This window comes from Haliotis rufescens, unplaced genomic scaffold, assembly GCF_023055435.1.
Source record: "Haliotis rufescens isolate VD_foot unplaced genomic scaffold, xgHalRufe1.0.p SCAF_14, whole genome shotgun sequence".
NCBI classification, from domain to species: Eukaryota; Metazoa; Mollusca; class Gastropoda; order Lepetellida; family Haliotidae; genus Haliotis; species Haliotis rufescens.
In genome coordinates this window covers 35,436,214-35,453,997 of record NW_025963824.1, presented here as the reverse complement: position 1 = coordinate 35,453,997, position 17,784 = coordinate 35,436,214, and the positions used below count along the sequence as shown (strand labels likewise).

General features: G+C 44.2%; 1 protein-coding gene across 6 annotated transcripts in view; it reads right to left on the bottom strand.

Annotated features, from left to right (window-relative positions):
• Positions 1 to 17,784, bottom strand: part of LOC124113561 (potassium voltage-gated channel subfamily H member 7-like) — a 295,515-nt gene that overhangs the window by 53,122 nt on the left and 224,609 nt on the right. For all 6 annotated transcript variants that reach the window (XM_048395341.1, XM_048395342.1, XM_046473964.2 and 3 more), the window contains 2 exons: positions 16,407 to 16,520; positions 8,704 to 9,180 (listed from right to left, as the gene is read on the bottom strand). In XM_048395341.1, the coding sequence (XP_048251298.1) occupies positions 8,704 to 9,180; positions 16,407 to 16,520 (591 nt within the window). The remainder of the gene's footprint in view (positions 1 to 8,703; positions 9,181 to 16,406; positions 16,521 to 17,784) is intronic.

Genomic DNA, 17,784 nt, shown 5'->3' with positions numbered 1-17,784 from the left:
GTCAGACACTGACAAGCTATTGATGAGATATCGACAACCCTGATACACGGGACTCCGCCGGCGGGAGGCGAAATGCATCGCAATGTACAACACTATGATTTGGTTTGGGTTGTTGTTTAACGCCGCACTCAGCAATATTCCAGCTATATGACGGCGGTCTGTAAATAATCGAGTCTGGACCAGACAATCCAGTGATTGATATCATGATCATCGATCCACGCTATTGGGATCTATGACATGCATCAACCAAGTCAGCGAGTCTGACCACCCGATCCCGTTAGTCGCCTCTTACGACAAGCATAGTCGCCTTTTACGGCAAGCATGGGTTGCTGAAGACCTATTCTACCCCGGATCTTCACGGGTCACAACACTATGACGAGTTGGGGTGTGGTGCGTTAAGGGGTCGTGCTCCACGTTTTGGTGTCCACTTTCGGTCTGCGTCTAGACGCTGTAATTTGTTTCCTGTGTCAAACTGATACTGTGTGTCTGTAATTGTTACAATAATAACAATAAGTGCAGGAATAATACGTCACATTCCATTCACAGAACGAAATCTTGTAGCGCTACACTAATATTATACCCCGGTCGATGGATCAGTGTGTTCTCGATTTTCATTCTCAGCTCCCTAGGGAGTATGCAACCCAGGCTGCCTGTGAGGCGCTAGAAGTTTAACAGTCACTATATCTCATCCTACCGGGTACCCATTTACTGCAGGGTGAACAGAGGCACATCAAGGGGAAAAAACACTTGCCCAGGGGTAATCAATAACTGCTAGTCCATATACACCATAACATTTGAGTTTGTAAACAAACAATTTAAATTGAATGACTTGAATAAGATTTGCTAATACTGCCCATTCACCGAGGCTGTCCCTTAAACGCGATGTCGGTGCTCTCTCGCACGGGTAATATTTCCAAATATGACCATCAATGACAAAAAATGATGCAATTCCCTATTTTGACTTGTACCATATGTTTCCTTGGTTTATCAGGTGAACATTTGACTTGCCTTTGCATGTGTTTGTGACGGGTGTCAACGGTAAGGCAGGTTACGCCCACCTTTTCGCGAACACCTGGTATCATCACCATTTGATAGTGATTCATAAACCCATGCTCATAATATAGTGGAAATAGTACCAGGGAAAGTGTTTTGTTGCTTCTATTCAGCTTTTTGTAAGTGACAGAATATGTTTTCGATCACTGCGTTAAGGCATCCAAAAATATATTATTTTCTTCCACATCATATCACAATACATCACCCAGCATCAAGGGCATCCATTACGTCTAGCAAACAATTTTAGTTATTGTAAAACATGAGTCAATATTATTGGTTTTTTTTAGTATTTTAGGGAACATATTATTTTATTTTACATCCCTAAAATATCCACTGGTCTGTCCCTTAATGGTAATCATCTTCATGTGACATTGTGACATCGTAGGGTCCCAAAACTATACTGCCCCGTGGGGGGACAGGGAAAGAATAGGTCGGTAACAACTACAGGTCGTCAGAGGCGTCAGAATAGACAGGGGGGTCAGGCTTCGGGTCGTGGTTGTGTCCTCGTACTCCTATGGCGTGAATCGTTGCTCACAAGATGGACCACTGGATTTTCTGTACCAGTTTCGGTCGCCGTCGACCGGCTGAATGTTGCTGAGTGTGACGTTAAAAACAAACAAACAAACAAACAATATCATACTGATAATCCTCGCACACACCCTCTACCGTTCCCGACAGACACTGAACAGCTGGCGCCATGCTATGAAGTGATATTGGCAGCAGAGACCCGTGCCGTCTTATAGCTGGAATATTGCTGATTGCGGCGTTATACAAAAACACAGACTCGTGAAGATCCGGGGTAGAACAGGTCTTTAAATGAATTCAATTATTTGTTAGTGGGCGTTAACGCTTAATCGGAAGTTAAGAAGACAGCATATTATTATCACCATGGGTTTGTGTTTGTTGTTCAACACTGCACTCGACCCGTGAAGATCCGGGGTGGAATAGGTCTTCAGCAACCCATGCTTGCCGTAACAGGCGACTATGCTTGTCGTAAGAGGGGACTAAATGAATCGGGTGGTCAAGGTCGCTGACTTGGCTTGTGCATGTCATCGTTTCCAATTGCGTAGATCGGTGCTCATGATGTCAATCACTGGATAGTCTGGCCCAGACTCTATTATTTACAGACCCCCGTTATATGGCTGTAATATAGCCGAGTGCGGCGTTAAACAACATAAAAAAACAAAACAAAATTGACAGTTCATGTGGGGATATATACCACTAAAAGAGTAAGAGAGCACCAGATGTTTTCACATGGCTATATCTACACAGTCATGACTGGTGGGTATTTTAACACAGCCTTCCAATTGTGTTGTGTTTCTACTTGTTTAGGTAGTTTATATCACAACACACGGTGTCTGGTAATCGCACACTATTTGTCTGCGGAGCATCATTATTGCTAAAAGAATGCCGTGCTATCGAACAGAGCGTGGCCACTATTGACAGCTCTTGACGTGATATCGACAACACGGTAACAGGGATGAACGGCGCTGGAATGTCGAATGCGTCACAGCGTACAAGCTCCTCTCTCAATAGTGAGCGAGAAGAAGGTCTCTTACATCGCCTATTTTTGTTTGTTTGTTTGTCGATTAACGCCGCACTCAAAAAACAATATCCCAGCTACGCTTGGCTGGCTTTGGTAAGCGGTAACCCACGCCTGACGGATAAGTGACTTCATGAATCGGGTGGTCAGGCTCGGTGACCGGCACGTCGTGGTACCCGGCGTTGATCGTTGCTCATAATATCAGTCATTGGATTGTCTGGTCCAGACTCGATTATTTACAGGCCGCCGCCATATAGCTGGAGGCATGCTGGGTGTGATGGTAAATAACAAACAAACAAACAAACAAACAAACAAACAAACGGTTTAACAGAAATGTATGTTCGCCAATTTTCGTTAGAATTGTCACCACGGAAAGAAAGTAACATTTATATCGAAAGTTCAACGTCCTGAAATATCGATCATGTATTGATTATGAAAATTCAACATTCACTCAAAACATGCAGCAGATGTATTGTTTGTTTGTTTGTTGTTTAACGCCGAACGCAGCAAGAACCCAGCTATATGTCGCCGGTCTGCAAATAATCGAATCTGGACCAGACAATCCAGTGATTGACATCATGAGCATCGATCCACGCAATTGGGATACGATGACATATATCAAACAAGTCAGCGAGCCTGACCACCCGATCCCATTAATTAGTCGCCTTTTACGACAAGCAAAGTCGCCTGGTACGGCAAGCATGGATTGCTGAAGACCTATTATACCCCGAATCTTCACGGGTAGCAGAGCTATTGACAACTCTCATGTGATACACAACTTGACTTCGATTATCTGACAGGTACACGCTATTAACAGTTTAACCAGGTGAGCTACATGTGATATCGCGGAAGGCATTAGGGAACATGCTTTAGCATGTCAAACACACTCTAACTGACACGTAGAATAGCGCGTGTTTAACGAAATATGATCTGTTATTGACGTGGGGAATACAAGCATTAGCACAAATGCATTAGGTTGTGTTAGGCTGATCGACAGGTGTACATTGTTAATATCCCGATATTAATGTTCCTGCTATTCTGTATGACACTTAATGTATGACGTTTCAATCAAGGGCATGCGAAACAATATATTGATAAAACCGTATTTGTCACCTAATGTGCTAAAGTGGGATAGCACATGAGTATCAAAGAACTCTTATAGATTTGATGTAAATATATTTGTCCTTTGCAAACGTTTTCCGTGAAATCGGTAATATTATAATTGATATATCTGAAGAGTGGAGGTGAGTAATTTTAGAACAGAAGCCGGTAACGTGCGTCAATAGCCCACGTCAGTATTGTGTTGACCATGGTCGAAAGTGGTTTCCTTTGTGACGAGCGCGCGTTAACGACTGGGTTCCGTCTCTTCACGATATATAAGCAAAGTTTAGCCTGGAGGATTAGTGAGTGAGTGAGTGAGTTGGGTTTAACACCGCTTTTAACAGTATTCTAGTTATATCGTGTCAGCTTAATGTGGGAGGAAAGCCCGATGTGATGCAGATCTCAGACGTTTACCAGTTCGGTGAAACCCACGAGCACGGGTATGGTGCTGACAAACCTAGAAACATAATAAGGTCGAACCGGGATTCATAGGTTTCTGGCGTGCCCAAGGGACGCAATGCTGCACAGCGAATCGCGGCCACCCGTGCCTCCCCGTGGAGGATTAAAAGAAACTATAGGGAAATAGATAGTTGAATATATGGGTTAATAGATCGGATAAATCGAAATTTGGCATGACCCTCTATCCTTATCGTCATGCGCCAAATATGGTCACGATTGCAAAGATGTTGTTCTGAGAAAACCTTCCAATTGTCGACCTACTGATTGACCAATCAGACTACAGATAGAGAGGTTAAAACTGACGAAGATGGCACAATGACATGGGATCGCAAACGTTTCCTGAAAGGTCAAGTTTGGACCCGCGGTCGTTACAACCGCAAGTTACAAAAAACATGTTTTAATTTGCAAAGGCTGATCGGGAGAATAAATCTTCTTTTTTTCCGCCAAACCCGGCATTGTGCTCTTGGAGCATAAAATTAACGAATCCATACAAATTACAGTGTCTCATTCTCCCAGCATGCTTCATTTCACAATAATTATCACTGTAGTAAGGGGCTTCGGAGTCACTGCTCCCCCCTCCCTCTCAAATTAACACCCACATCTCCGTTGCAACAACTGTTTCCGGCAGTCGCGCTCTCTTTCTCTTTAATAGCCTGTCCACTTTAATTTTCTCTGTTGTTGTGTGGTAATCGTAAAGAACAAACGTTTTGGGTTTTTTTCGTTTCGGTTTTCTTTCGTTTCGGGTTTTAATGTTTCGAACCCACTATCATTGTGTTATGGCGTGCCCAAGGGACGCAACTCTGCGCAGCGAATTGCGGCGCCATAGACGACTGGGTGCCGTTGTTCAAAGCGATCTCAGCCCTAAGGTTATCGTAACTCCAATACCTTAACATAGACTTACGACAGGTGTAGCGCTAAGGTTGTTTTGTACAATGCACCCTGGGCTATCCGCACACCCATGATCCCCAGCGAGGTGGCCTAGCTTTGGTTGCTGGTTGCTTAGAGTCCATGTTTTAAAAAGCTGTAAATAGTAAAGTTGTGCTAAAACGTGTTCGACGAATTTGCTTTTAAACATAACTTTGATGTATCCATGTGACGTGCTTGCAGCCATAGCAATTGTTCTCGTCGCTGTATGGCTGAAACTCGCGCTCATTCGCTCAATACATCACTCATCACCCCCAGCATCACATGACCACCCCACAGCAGGAACCACGCCCACCTCCTCACACCCTCCACACTACATCCTACTTCCACCCCTAAACCCCCCCCCCCCCCCCCCCCCCCCCGACCCCACACACCACCATCAACACCCCTCACCCCTTCCCTTCAGCCCTTACCATCTCCTTCAGGACCGTCCTCAACACCGACAACTAAAGGTGAAGCAGAAAATATATTGATGAAAACAGTATACAGCTATTTCTGGGCCCAGAGAAGCGAGAGCGTCATATTTGGAAGGCCGTAAAGAGAGGTCGTGGAGACAGTGACAAATACATGTCGTTTATCACACGCTCCGAGTTCCCCATAATCCCCGCACATGTCTGAGTGGCGGGGAAATGCCAACCCGCGTAACACCGGCTTGTCGCTCCCTCGGTATCCATCGAACACATATAATCCCTCACGGGAAAAACGCTAAAAGAGTGTGCTATTATTTCTCCCATGACACGGAAGCCCCAAGGCTGTTCCCAACCTACACGTTGTAAACGCTCTCTCTCCAACACATCAAATGTAAAAATAAAATTCAAATCGGCTGTAAATCCGCCATGGCAGATTTCTTTAGTTTTTCTGACATGATTTGAGCAGTACGGATCAATCATTGAGCATCTTAGAAAACCACTCAAACAAAACCCAAAGAATGTGTTTTGTGTTGCAACGCCACATTAAAAAAACAACAACCCCCAAAATGTATTAGATTATCCCATGCCTTGAGGTCATGGCTTCATGTCACGTGACCAGCCCTGGGACTTCATTCCCTGTAAATGTGATGATCCTGTAATAAGGAAAAACACAGAAAAACAGAAAGATGATAGAGTAACGGGGTGCATCGACTGTTCAGATTTTTTAAAGATCGATCTTTTGCATATGAAATTTTGCAATTCTATTTTTTCGATTGAAACAAAACTGTCTCGAATCTCAAAAGACGAAGGATAAACGTGCGTCAGACTGACACAACAACTTAAAAAACGCGTGGTAATAACCTATACGTTTACTTCAAAGGGAGACAACCGAATGTAAGGTGAATATTTCAATTTAGGAAAGTGAAATTGTCGGAGTGAGAAAAATGCAAAGACGCGGTCTTTCAGCAAAAGTCTCGAACTGGTGATTTATATGACCGTTTCTCCTGGGGTGTCTACTTGGTGTCAGACTGGCTGCTGCACGGGTCCCCCTTCCCACTCCAACCTTCCCCCCGAGTGAAGCCTTGTCAATATTTTCCCTACAGACATCTCCCCGGGTGACTCATGGGTTAGACATAGCCCTGTACAGGAAATGAATCTCAATTCGTTTTAGTCAGTCAAATGGCACTTCCGGTGGGAAACACTGATGGACATCCTTATTTAAAACGAAATTGGAAAACGAACTCTTTGCTTTTACGCACATCCGTGACGTCTGATACAGATATTTTGTTTGCTTGTTGTTTTAACGTCGCACATTGTAATAATCAATCTCTATGACGGCAGCGATACAGTGTGAGGCCATCATCATCATCGAATAAACAATATAAATATAGACAATAATAATAACACCCCACCCATATGGCACTATACTCCATGCACAAGCATGCTCTGCGTGCTAAGACATTTATTTCCCCTCTCAATGGATCAGTGTGCATTCATCAATCATTCTCAGCTCCCTGGGGAGTATACAACCGAAGCTGAACTAGAAGGTTAACAACCATTTCATCCTACCGGATACCAATTCACCGCTTGGTGAACAGAGGCACAATTCGAATAAAGTCACTTGCCCGAGGAGACACCACGTGTGTCACATGTGCTTCAGTGTGGGTCAGGACCGAAGCCCTAGAAACTCTCAGGAGTCAAGCTGCCGAAACCCCGTCCCCATCCACGGACTCTCCACGACCGACGTTGCTTAACTTCATCTGATTTGCGCTCTAAACAGGACCACGTGCCACTACATGTGCTGGCTTTGGTTTGTTGTTTAACGCCGCACTCAGCAATATTCCAGCTGTATGACGGCGGTCTGTAAATAATCGAGTCTGGACCAGACAATCCAGTGATTGACATCATGAGCATCGATCCACGCAATTGGGATCGATGACATGCATCAACCAAGTCAGCGAGTCTGACCACCCGATCCCGTTAGTCGCCTCTTAGCAGTGGTCGTCATCAGTAGTTGATGAAGCATATTCGTTAAATCCTTTTTCGTGTTCTAATCCATGTTTTGTTGGTGGCGTATAAGTCATTTGTGATGACAATAATGAGTTTATTCTTGGGTTGATTGTGATGGGTGTCTGGAGGATGAGGTGACACCAGTGGAATAATGCATCGGATTTATTTCCGATAACAAAACGTGTGTTACCAATAGGACGTCTGTGTGACTGACAAGACATATTCCTTTAATATTTTGAAGACTTGTAAATGAGTTTATACCGGCACCAAATTTCAACATTACTCTTTTCTAACGATGCCTTATATACCACTCGCTTTTATAGGGATACTTTTTTATCTCTCCATCAAACACAAGCACGATTCTTATAACATGTCATGTGTATATATAAATATATCTGACATACCGAATTATACATATGAAAGGCTGAGTAAGTATTTTGACATATTAAAAGCAATTAATGGTTTACTGTTGACGATATAGTGTCTCTTGTTTTTCCTGAGTGTTGTTTTACGCCGCTTTCAGCAGTGTCTCAGAGATGCCATGGCGGGGGACACCAGAAATGAGCTTCACACATTTTGTCCAGGTGGGAATCGAGCCCGGGCCCCCGGCGTGACGACCGAACGCTTTAACTACTTCCCCCCCCCCCCCCCCCCTCTTGTTTTCATCAATGAGGGAAACGTCATCTGGATACCTCTGTGTGGTATAAACACGTTATGTCTCCATACTACAGGCTTGCACCATGTGTCTGAGACGATAGGGTTGACTGGGGTAGTCTATGCAGCAGGTCCGGGTTCGAATCCCGACAATGGTGCAATGGGTACAACCCTTATGGGGTTGCCTCTACCGTAATATGCTGGAATATTGCTTAAAGTAACCCACTGTCCACACTTAGCACACACATTACTCCCTTTATTGTTTGAGAGCAAAGCCCGGACTCTTTCATCTCTAAAACACTGCGACTGCCTCCGTGGTATAGTGGTAGAGCTTGCGCCCGGAGAGCGGAGAGCGGAAGGTCCGGGGATCGATCCTGCATGAACGTCGCTATATAAGTTCAATAATCTTGGACGCGACGTTTCACCTGACCTCACACCTCAAAAACACTGTGCACACACTGATTTGCCCTCGTAACCCTTTCTTTACTAGAGAACTAACTCACTCACTCACTCCGTCTCCATCTCCCTCAAAACAACAAAACAACTTACGTCACTGGTGCCGGAACCAAACAGCAGCAGATCAAAGGGTATGGCAGCAATGGCGTCGATGACGAACCAGCCCTTCACATAGTTTATCGCAATTTTCTGCGGATCACTGACCACCTCCCCATTGACCACAAAGGTTGTCCGGAAGTTAATCAGAATGTCCGCAATGAACATAAAGTCCACGATGAGGTCGACGATGACCAGCGGGTCCGCGCGACTAGTCTCCGCGATGGTGTCCCGAGTGGCGGGGTCCTGGTTCAGCTTCATCTTGATCTCTTCCTCGTTGAGGAGGAAGGCGGCGGAGTAGGGGGTGAAGACGGCGGTGTAGAGGACGAGGAGAAGGATGATCCAGTCCCACACAGCCTTGAAGGGGGAGTAATGGAGGATGATCATCTGGGATGAGGCCTGCTGGATCTTGGAGGGGGGGACGGGGTCATGGTAGCTCTGGTCGTCCGAATCCGTCTTTTCACTTTTGGAACCCTGGGAAGAAAAAAATCGGATTTTTTATTTGTATCTTTCGCATGCAAATTGTGTGAGTGACGGGTACTTATTGAGCAAATTGAGGTGTTCGGGTAGCCTTGTGGTTAAAGCGTTCGCTCGTCACGCCGAAGACCCGGTTCGATTCCTCACATGGGTACAATGTGTGAAGCCCATTTCTGGTGTCCCCTCACTGATATTGATGGAATATTGCTCGAAGCGGCGTAAAACCATACTCACTCACTTATGCAAGTTATATGCGTAGCGGGAGCTTTTTATGCAAATTGTGTGAGTGGCGGGTTCTGTCGGTTGGGCAGGACATGCTTAACCTTTCACGAACACCTGGTGTCATCACTGATTTTCATTGATACCTTTATACAATTTTCATAGCTATTTTGCTTTTTACGCCCAGTGGAATCTGTTTCGTCGGATAGTCGAGACTGGTTACTCTCTGGCGTTGGCCTTATTTATTTATTTTATTATTCATATCTGAAGAACTGACCAACATCAAAGATAGGGTTCTCTTTTTTTATGATCTGATTTTCAAATACATTGTGTTGGAAAATGAATTCAACTCTATGTTTACCCGTTCCAGGTGTGAGAAAATGGTCGTTGAATAAAAGTACTTTATGATCTATAAAGTAGATTGTCCATAACACCCACGACGACACATACGGATGACGGACGATGCAGCGCAGACACTGACAGGAACCATCCTGTGCAATAATGTGAGAGACACATCGAAAACGAAAAATGGCTGGTCGTGCAATCTATTCACGCAAAATATTGAGCCAAGAGCTGTGTACACCAAAAACTTGTAAAGCCTGGCCTTCAGAACACAAAAGGATATCCGGCTTTCAATCCTTCTTCAAATGGTGAAATGGGCTGTACTGGTGGAGACATAAATATCAGCTATATCAGGACAGTTCAACGTGTAGTAACAGACTTGTGATCGACAATGGAGCATACTCACAAGGGGACAGAAGACGAAGCCAAAGTGATGCAGTGAGTGAGTTGAATTTTACGCCGCTTTTAGCAATATTCCCGCAGTATCACGGCAGGGGACACCAGAAATGGACTTCACACATTGTACGAATGTCGGGAATCGAACCCGGGTCTACGGCGTGACGGGCAAACGCTTTAACCACTAGGCTAACCGACCGCTCGGCCACCTTGATCGAACCCACTAGCCTGGTAAGGTGGTGACAAAAATCCAAATGGAATCCTGGGGCGCGACCTAGACCACTTAGCCACCCTGTAATAGTTCTAGTTACATCTAACAGACAGTGTGGTACAAAAGGCGAAAGGTACAAAAAGTAAGTGATTGTACACGTTAACATCATTAACACCCCCCCCCCCCACACACACACACACCATATCCCCCCAAAAAACTAGAATGAAAAAAGTTTAAATCAAATAGTCTGTGTGTCTTCTTTGTATCGTTTGTTACACATGTAGTTACATGATCTAAGGTTAATTTATAGGCTGACACGCACACTTGAAAAATATTGGTTGTCGTTGCATTAGTTTTTGAAGATATCTGGCCTTGATCAGCGTGGTCAAAACAATGCTCTCTGGTTTAGACATATTCTCAGTCCTGATTGTGTTTGATGAAAGCAAAGTGGTACAACGCGCGGAAGGTCCGGGGTTCGATCCCCAGCCGCGTCATACCAAAAGACGTTAAAAGATGGTACTTGTTGTTACCCTGTCTGGCACTCGACATTAAGGGGCTAAAACAAGGACTGGTCGGAGTATACTGTGTCTGAGTGGGGTTTTCATGTTAAACTGCGGCATGGTATCTCAGTGGGCTAGCACTATAAATCGGCATCAGTCCGTACCAGTACAAGCAGCCACACACGCACACACGTGCATGCACGTCGCTGTATAAGTGCAATAATCCTGGACGCGACGTTAAACCCCATTTCACCTCACCTCACCTTCATGAAAGCAATGTTTGCTTAAAGTTGATTCGTACTGGCTACCCCCTGGCATCATGTTCTACCAATATGTCGCCGTGCAGAGTTGCGTCCCTTGGGCACGCCAGGAACCTATGATTGTGGGTTCGAATCCCGGTTTGCCACGATTATGTTTCTAGGTTTGTCAGCACCATACCCGTGCTCGTGGGTTTCACCGAAGTGGTAAACGTCTGAGACCTGCATCACTTCGGGCTTTCCTCCCACATCAAGCTGACTGGAATACTGTTCAAGACGGCGTAAAATCTAACTCACTCGCTCACTCAGTGTTAACCATATGAAGATAACCGTCGACATAAGCTCATGGCCTTCCTGCATCTGACCTTTGACATATCTATTAAGACACGAACTATCTGATCTGATATCTTAATCACACCTCTTCCTCGAAACCATTTTAGAAACTAAATAAATCAACACGGCTCAAGACGTCTTGAAATATTAGAAATTCCAAAACCATGTTTCTTCCAAACAATTCCTCGCATCGGCTTCGTAAGATCCTGTGCACGGACCACTTGAGAATGGAAGTTATTAATACATGAATCACACAAACTCAATTCATTGCTTTTTCATGTAAAATCTAACATGATTTATTTCCGGATCAAATGAACCTCTCCGAACTAGCATGGTCGCTTTGAGAGGCATAAATTTTGTAACTATTCAAGCCGAGCTGAGAATCCCAACCTCGAAATCCTTAGAGGAAAAGTGCACAGAAACTTGACCGTGACATCATATATTACGAGTTTGGGTGTAACACATCTTAAATAATTCCTATGACACTGGCGTAACGCAATTCTCGTTTCGTATGATAGCGTAAATAAACTTAATAGAGTTTTATTGCGAAAGGCTTTTAGAGTAATTTTACCAGGGGAGTTTTATTACATTGAGGCCCCATTTCGTCCCCTGTAAGAGAGGAGACCGGCTATATTGATTGTATATGGTCAAGATTAACAGCTTGATGCTCTCCAAGCAGGCATAATTTCTTATCAACGTCTCTCCTGGCTATAGGGGAGGGAGTTTTGTTGTGTTGCGCCATTACGGCCCGTCCGCAAACATCATAGGATCCGAGTAAAGATCTACTTAACTCGCGTTCTCATTAAATCTTGTGTTCAATATGTTGCAAAGAAAGGTTTTCAGTCGAAGTGTTCCTTTTATATGTCACGCAAATCCTCACTCAGTGGAATTGTTATTGAGAGAAATATATGTAATAATAAAAGGATTAATTGTCAACGAACTTGAAGTAAAACTGTAACTTTCCTCAATGTATATTTCATCACTGAGACACATTTCATCATTGAGACACATTTCATCACTGAGACACATTTCATCACTGAGACACATTTCATCACTGAGACACATTTCATCACAGAGACATTTAAAATTGCCTGGAGCCAGTCTTATCGAGTTGATGTGTTAGAAAAACGCTGTGTGACGTCATGGTAATTTTTTCACTTTGGCAACCAATTTGAACGAGCTGGTGAAATCTTAACGATAAACGATAATAACAATTAGCTCTCAAAGGTAAAGGTTATATATTGGAAAAAATATATGAATATTTTTATCACTAAGACGTTACTAGTTAAGAACTCATTCAAAAATTGTGTGGAATTATTTTGAGATCAATCTATCTGTAAGGACCAGATCAATCTACCTGTATGGACCATCTCAATCTACATGTAAGGACCAGATCAATCTACATGTATGGACCAGATCAATCTACATGTATGGACCAGATCAATCTACCTGTATGGACCAGATCAATCTACATGTATGGACCAGATCAATCTACATGTATGGACCAGATCAATCTACCTGTATGGACCAGATCAATCTACCTGTATGGACCAGATCAATCTACATGTATGGACCAGATCAATCTACATGTATGGACAAGATCAATCTACATGTATGGACCAGATCAATCTACCTGTATGGACCAGATCAATCTACCTGTATGGACCAGATCAATCTACCTGTATGGACCAGATCAATCTACCTGTATGGACCAGATCAATCTACATGTATGGACCAGATCAATCTACATGTATGGACCAGATCAATCTACCTGTATGGACCAGATCAATCTACCTGTATGGACCAGATCAATCTACATGTATGGACCAGATCAATCTACCTGTATGGACCAGATCAATCTACATGTATGGACCAGATCAATCTACATGTATGGACCAGATCAGTCTACATGTATGGACCAGATCAATCTACATGTGTTGACCAGATCAATCTTCCTGTATGGACCAGATCAATCTACATGTATGGACCAGATCAATCTACCTGTATGGACCAGATCAATCTACATGTATGGACCAGATCAATCTACCTGTATGGACCAGATCAATCTACATGTATGGACCAGATCAATCTACCTGTATGGACCAGATCAATCTACATGTATGGACCAGATCAGTCTACATGTATGGACCAGATCAATCTACATGTGTTGACCAGATCAATCTTCCTGTATGGACCAGATCAATCTACATGTATGGACCAGATCAATCTACCTGTATGGACCAGATCAATCTACATGTATGGACCAGATCAATCTACCTGTATGGACCAGATCAATCTACATGTATGGACCAGATCAATCTACCTGTATGGACCAGATCAATCTACATGTATGGACCAGATCAATCTACCTGTATGGACCAGATCAATCTACATGTGTTGACCAGATCAATCTACCTGTATGGACCAGATCAGTCTACCTGTATGGACCAGATCAATCTACCTGTATGGACCAGATCAATCTACATGTATGGACCAGATCAATCTACCTGTATGGACCAGATCAATCTACATGTATGGACCAGATCAATCTACATGTATGGACCAGATCAATCTTCATGTATGGACCAGATCAATCTACCTGTATGGACCAGATCAATCTACCTGTTTCGACCAGATCAATCTGCATGTATGGACCAGATCAATCTACCTGTATGGACCAGATCAATCTACATGTATTGACCAGATCAATCTACATGTATGGACCAGATCAATCTACCTGTATGGACCAGATCAATCAACCTATATGGACCAGATCAATCAACCTATATGGACCAGATCAGTCTACATGTATGGACCAAATAAAAAATCTAAAACACTGGGCAGTAGGAACAACAGACTTAAAAACTGGATTTAAAACAAAACAAAACTTACAAATGAAAGGTTATCAAAACGGCTGAGTGTAGTCACAGCAGACTTGCGGCCTTCAGGACAATGAAACATCACAATCGAATAATCATTTCTTGTTTGTTACTGTTTTAGCCACGTTCAAACTTGTATACTTTATATCAAGTGTGGCGGCACGGGTGGCCCAGTCGTCTAAGGCGCCGCGATTCGCTGTGCAGAGTTGCGTCCCCTGGACACGCCAGAAACCTATGATTGTGGGTTCGAATCCCGGTTGACCCCGATTATGTTTCTAGGTTTGTCAGCACCATACCCGTGCTCGTGGGTTTCACTGAAGTGGTAAACGTCTGAGATCTGCATCACTTCGGGCTTTCCTCCCACATTAAGCTGACACGCCGTGATATAACTGGAATAATGTTAAAAGCGGCGTTAAACCCAACTCACTCACTCACTTATATCAAATGTATACTTTCTTTTGCCCGGCAGTATATGTTTGGGTGGGGTGAGACAAGGTGAGGTGAGACAAGGTGAGGTGAGGTTAGGTGGTGAGGTGAGGTGAAATTGGGTTTAACGTCGCGTCCAAGATTATTGCACTTATGTAGCGACGTGCATGCACGTGTGTGTGTGTGTGTGCGTGTGTGTGGCTGCTTGTACTAGTCCGGACTGATGCCGATTTATAGTGCTAGCTCACTGAGATACCATGCCGCAGTTTAAAACCCCACTCAGACACAGTATACTCCGACCAGTCCTTGTTTTAGCCCCTTAATGCCGAGTGTCAGACAGGGTAACAACAAGTACCATCTTTTAACGTCTTTTGGTATGACGCGGCCGGGGATCGAACTCCGGACCTTCCACTCTCCGGGCGGACGCTCTACCCCTAGACTACGGAGGCGGCGGGTGAGACAAGGAGACCCCCAACATGTGTATGATGTGTACGTGTGTACAATCTTGCCGGTCGATGGCGTGGAATATTATACCGACGTATTCTAATGCTATCTGATATGCTTGGGATTAATTTCTTTTAAATTGTTGAATAACTCGACATTGTGACAATGTATTTCTATGTGAACGTACGTTATCAGCAGCATCCCAGCCTGCTGCTCTAAACTTGAAGCGTGTGCACATTAATACCGGTTCATCAGAATACATACATTTCGATCTGTTCCCCATCTACTTGGCACGACCACATCGAACAGCAAATGACGCGGGATGTAACAACACTACAATTATTCAATACATGGCGGACAGGGCGACACAGAAATATGACGTCATTTGACCTATATCTATGCAGTGACCTATATCTATGGAGCATAACTGAGTGATTGAATTCGGTTTTACGCCGCTTTCATCAATAAATCAGCAGTATGGGTGTGTGTGTGGTGTGTGCGTGCGTGCGTATGGTGTGAGTGGGGAAGGGGAGTGGGTTTGACTAGGCAGCGCTTCCTGGGAGAAGTCCCATTCGATGTCTGGGCTGCATGTAGAGGGGGCAAGGGCCCTGAGCTGATGATGAGCCTAACCATCTGACTGTGCCAGGATCACCCAAACCCTCTTTGCTACATTTTTTATTTTAATCTGTATACAACCCAAGCTGCCTGTGAGGCGCTGGAAGGTTAACAACCATCCCACCCTACCGGGTACCCATTCACTGCTGGGTGAACAGAGGCACATTTCCAACAAGGTCACTTGCCCAAAGAGACACCACATGTGTTACATGTGCTACAGTGTGGGGAGGACCGAAGCCCTAGAAACTCTCAGGAGGTAAGCTGCTGAACAACCCAAACTCCCCCCCCCCCCCCCTCACACACACCCACCCCACTCTCCCGTTCCTCATACCCCCCCCCCCGACGTCCTCGCCCGTTTCCCTCACTTTCAAATGCCCCCGATCAGGAACAGTTACCTTCCGATCAAACATTGTAATATGAACTATGTAGAGCCCATCTCACAGAGACTCAAGCTCCCTGTGGTCCCTCCATTGTGTTGTCTTGGAGAGGGTGCCAATTGGAACCCACTACTCTTGTGCAGTGTCCATATAAGGACAATGCTTGTGAATATATTAGGTGGGGACAACAACTGAATTATCTCCAAAGCTCATATCTGACTTACATCTTTGTCCTTCTCGGCCACCTGTAGTTTCTCAGATTCCTCGGTGGTCTGTTTTCCGTGGGCCCTGCCCCGAAACTCCCGCAGTACTTTCAGCATGATTATCTTGCTCTTTGCCTGCAAAGAAAAAAATAACAGCCCATGATAGAATCGTTAAAAAAAGATCAAATTAATCTCATTATCGCGGTCCAACTACGGAAACGTGCCGCAATATTCCCGCAGTGCGCCATTACCGCGGGGAATCAAGACGTTTCTGATGTAGGTGGTGGGGTGAAATGGGGTTTAACGTCACGTCCAAGATTATTGCACTTATATAGCGACGTGCATGCACGTGTATGTGTTTGTGTGGCTGCTTGTACTAGTCCGGACTGATGCCGTTTTATAGTGCTAGCACACTGAGATAATATGCCGCAGTTTAACATGAATATCCCACTCAGACACAGTATACTGACTGAGCCGACCAGTCCTTGTTTTAATCCCTTAATGCCGAGCGCCAGACAGGGTAACAACAAGTACCATCTTTTAACGTCTTTTGGTATGACGCGGCCGGGGATCGAACCCCGGACCTTCCGCTCTCCGGGCGGACGCTCTACCATTAGACCACGGAGGCGGTCACGTTTCTGCTATAAGCTGACGGGGCACAATTGAGAAATGGCAGAGTTTCTGCAGAGGCACCGCACCTGGTATCGCAGACATTTCGCACACATAAGAGGTGAGTTCGTGTGTTCAGTAGTGTAGTTCCAACGTATTCACCAAGTCACCACATCAATATGCTAGGGCGCGTTTGTTTGCGGCGTGGAACAGAATCTTTGATACAATAGTTAATACAAGAGTTAATACAATAGTTCTCTTTCATTTGTTGTAGCTGAAATGAAACTACAATAATCAAATTGAAAGATTGAATTGATTCAAACGACTGCATGGGTTTTGTTGTTAGTAGTTTTGTCAACAGCAAGGAACAAAGAATTCAAGCGAGAACAACTGAATTCCTGAAAGTCGTCCCTTAAAGCGCTATTCGTTTCGACTGGTTATGTGTAAATTTCTCCAAAGATCTAGCCCTGGCAGAGGTTGGCTAACAAATGAACAGAAATCGTGAATTGTTCTACAAAAACAAGAACACTCCTTCAATTCCAATACAGGTCACGACGTGTTTAATGCTTCCTAAAACATTGTTAAAATCTATAGCTGTCTTAACAACTTCCACAAGTATCTGAAAGTTACAACTATCGGTTCTCTATCAGCTTTTGTAATTCCATTAATCCTAAATCTGTAAAAATCTTCCTCTTAAAAAATGAAATCGAAGAACGTTTCTCATACCATTAGAATATTTTCTCCCTTGACCGAGTTGTTACATTTGCTGATATTGACATGCGAATTACTT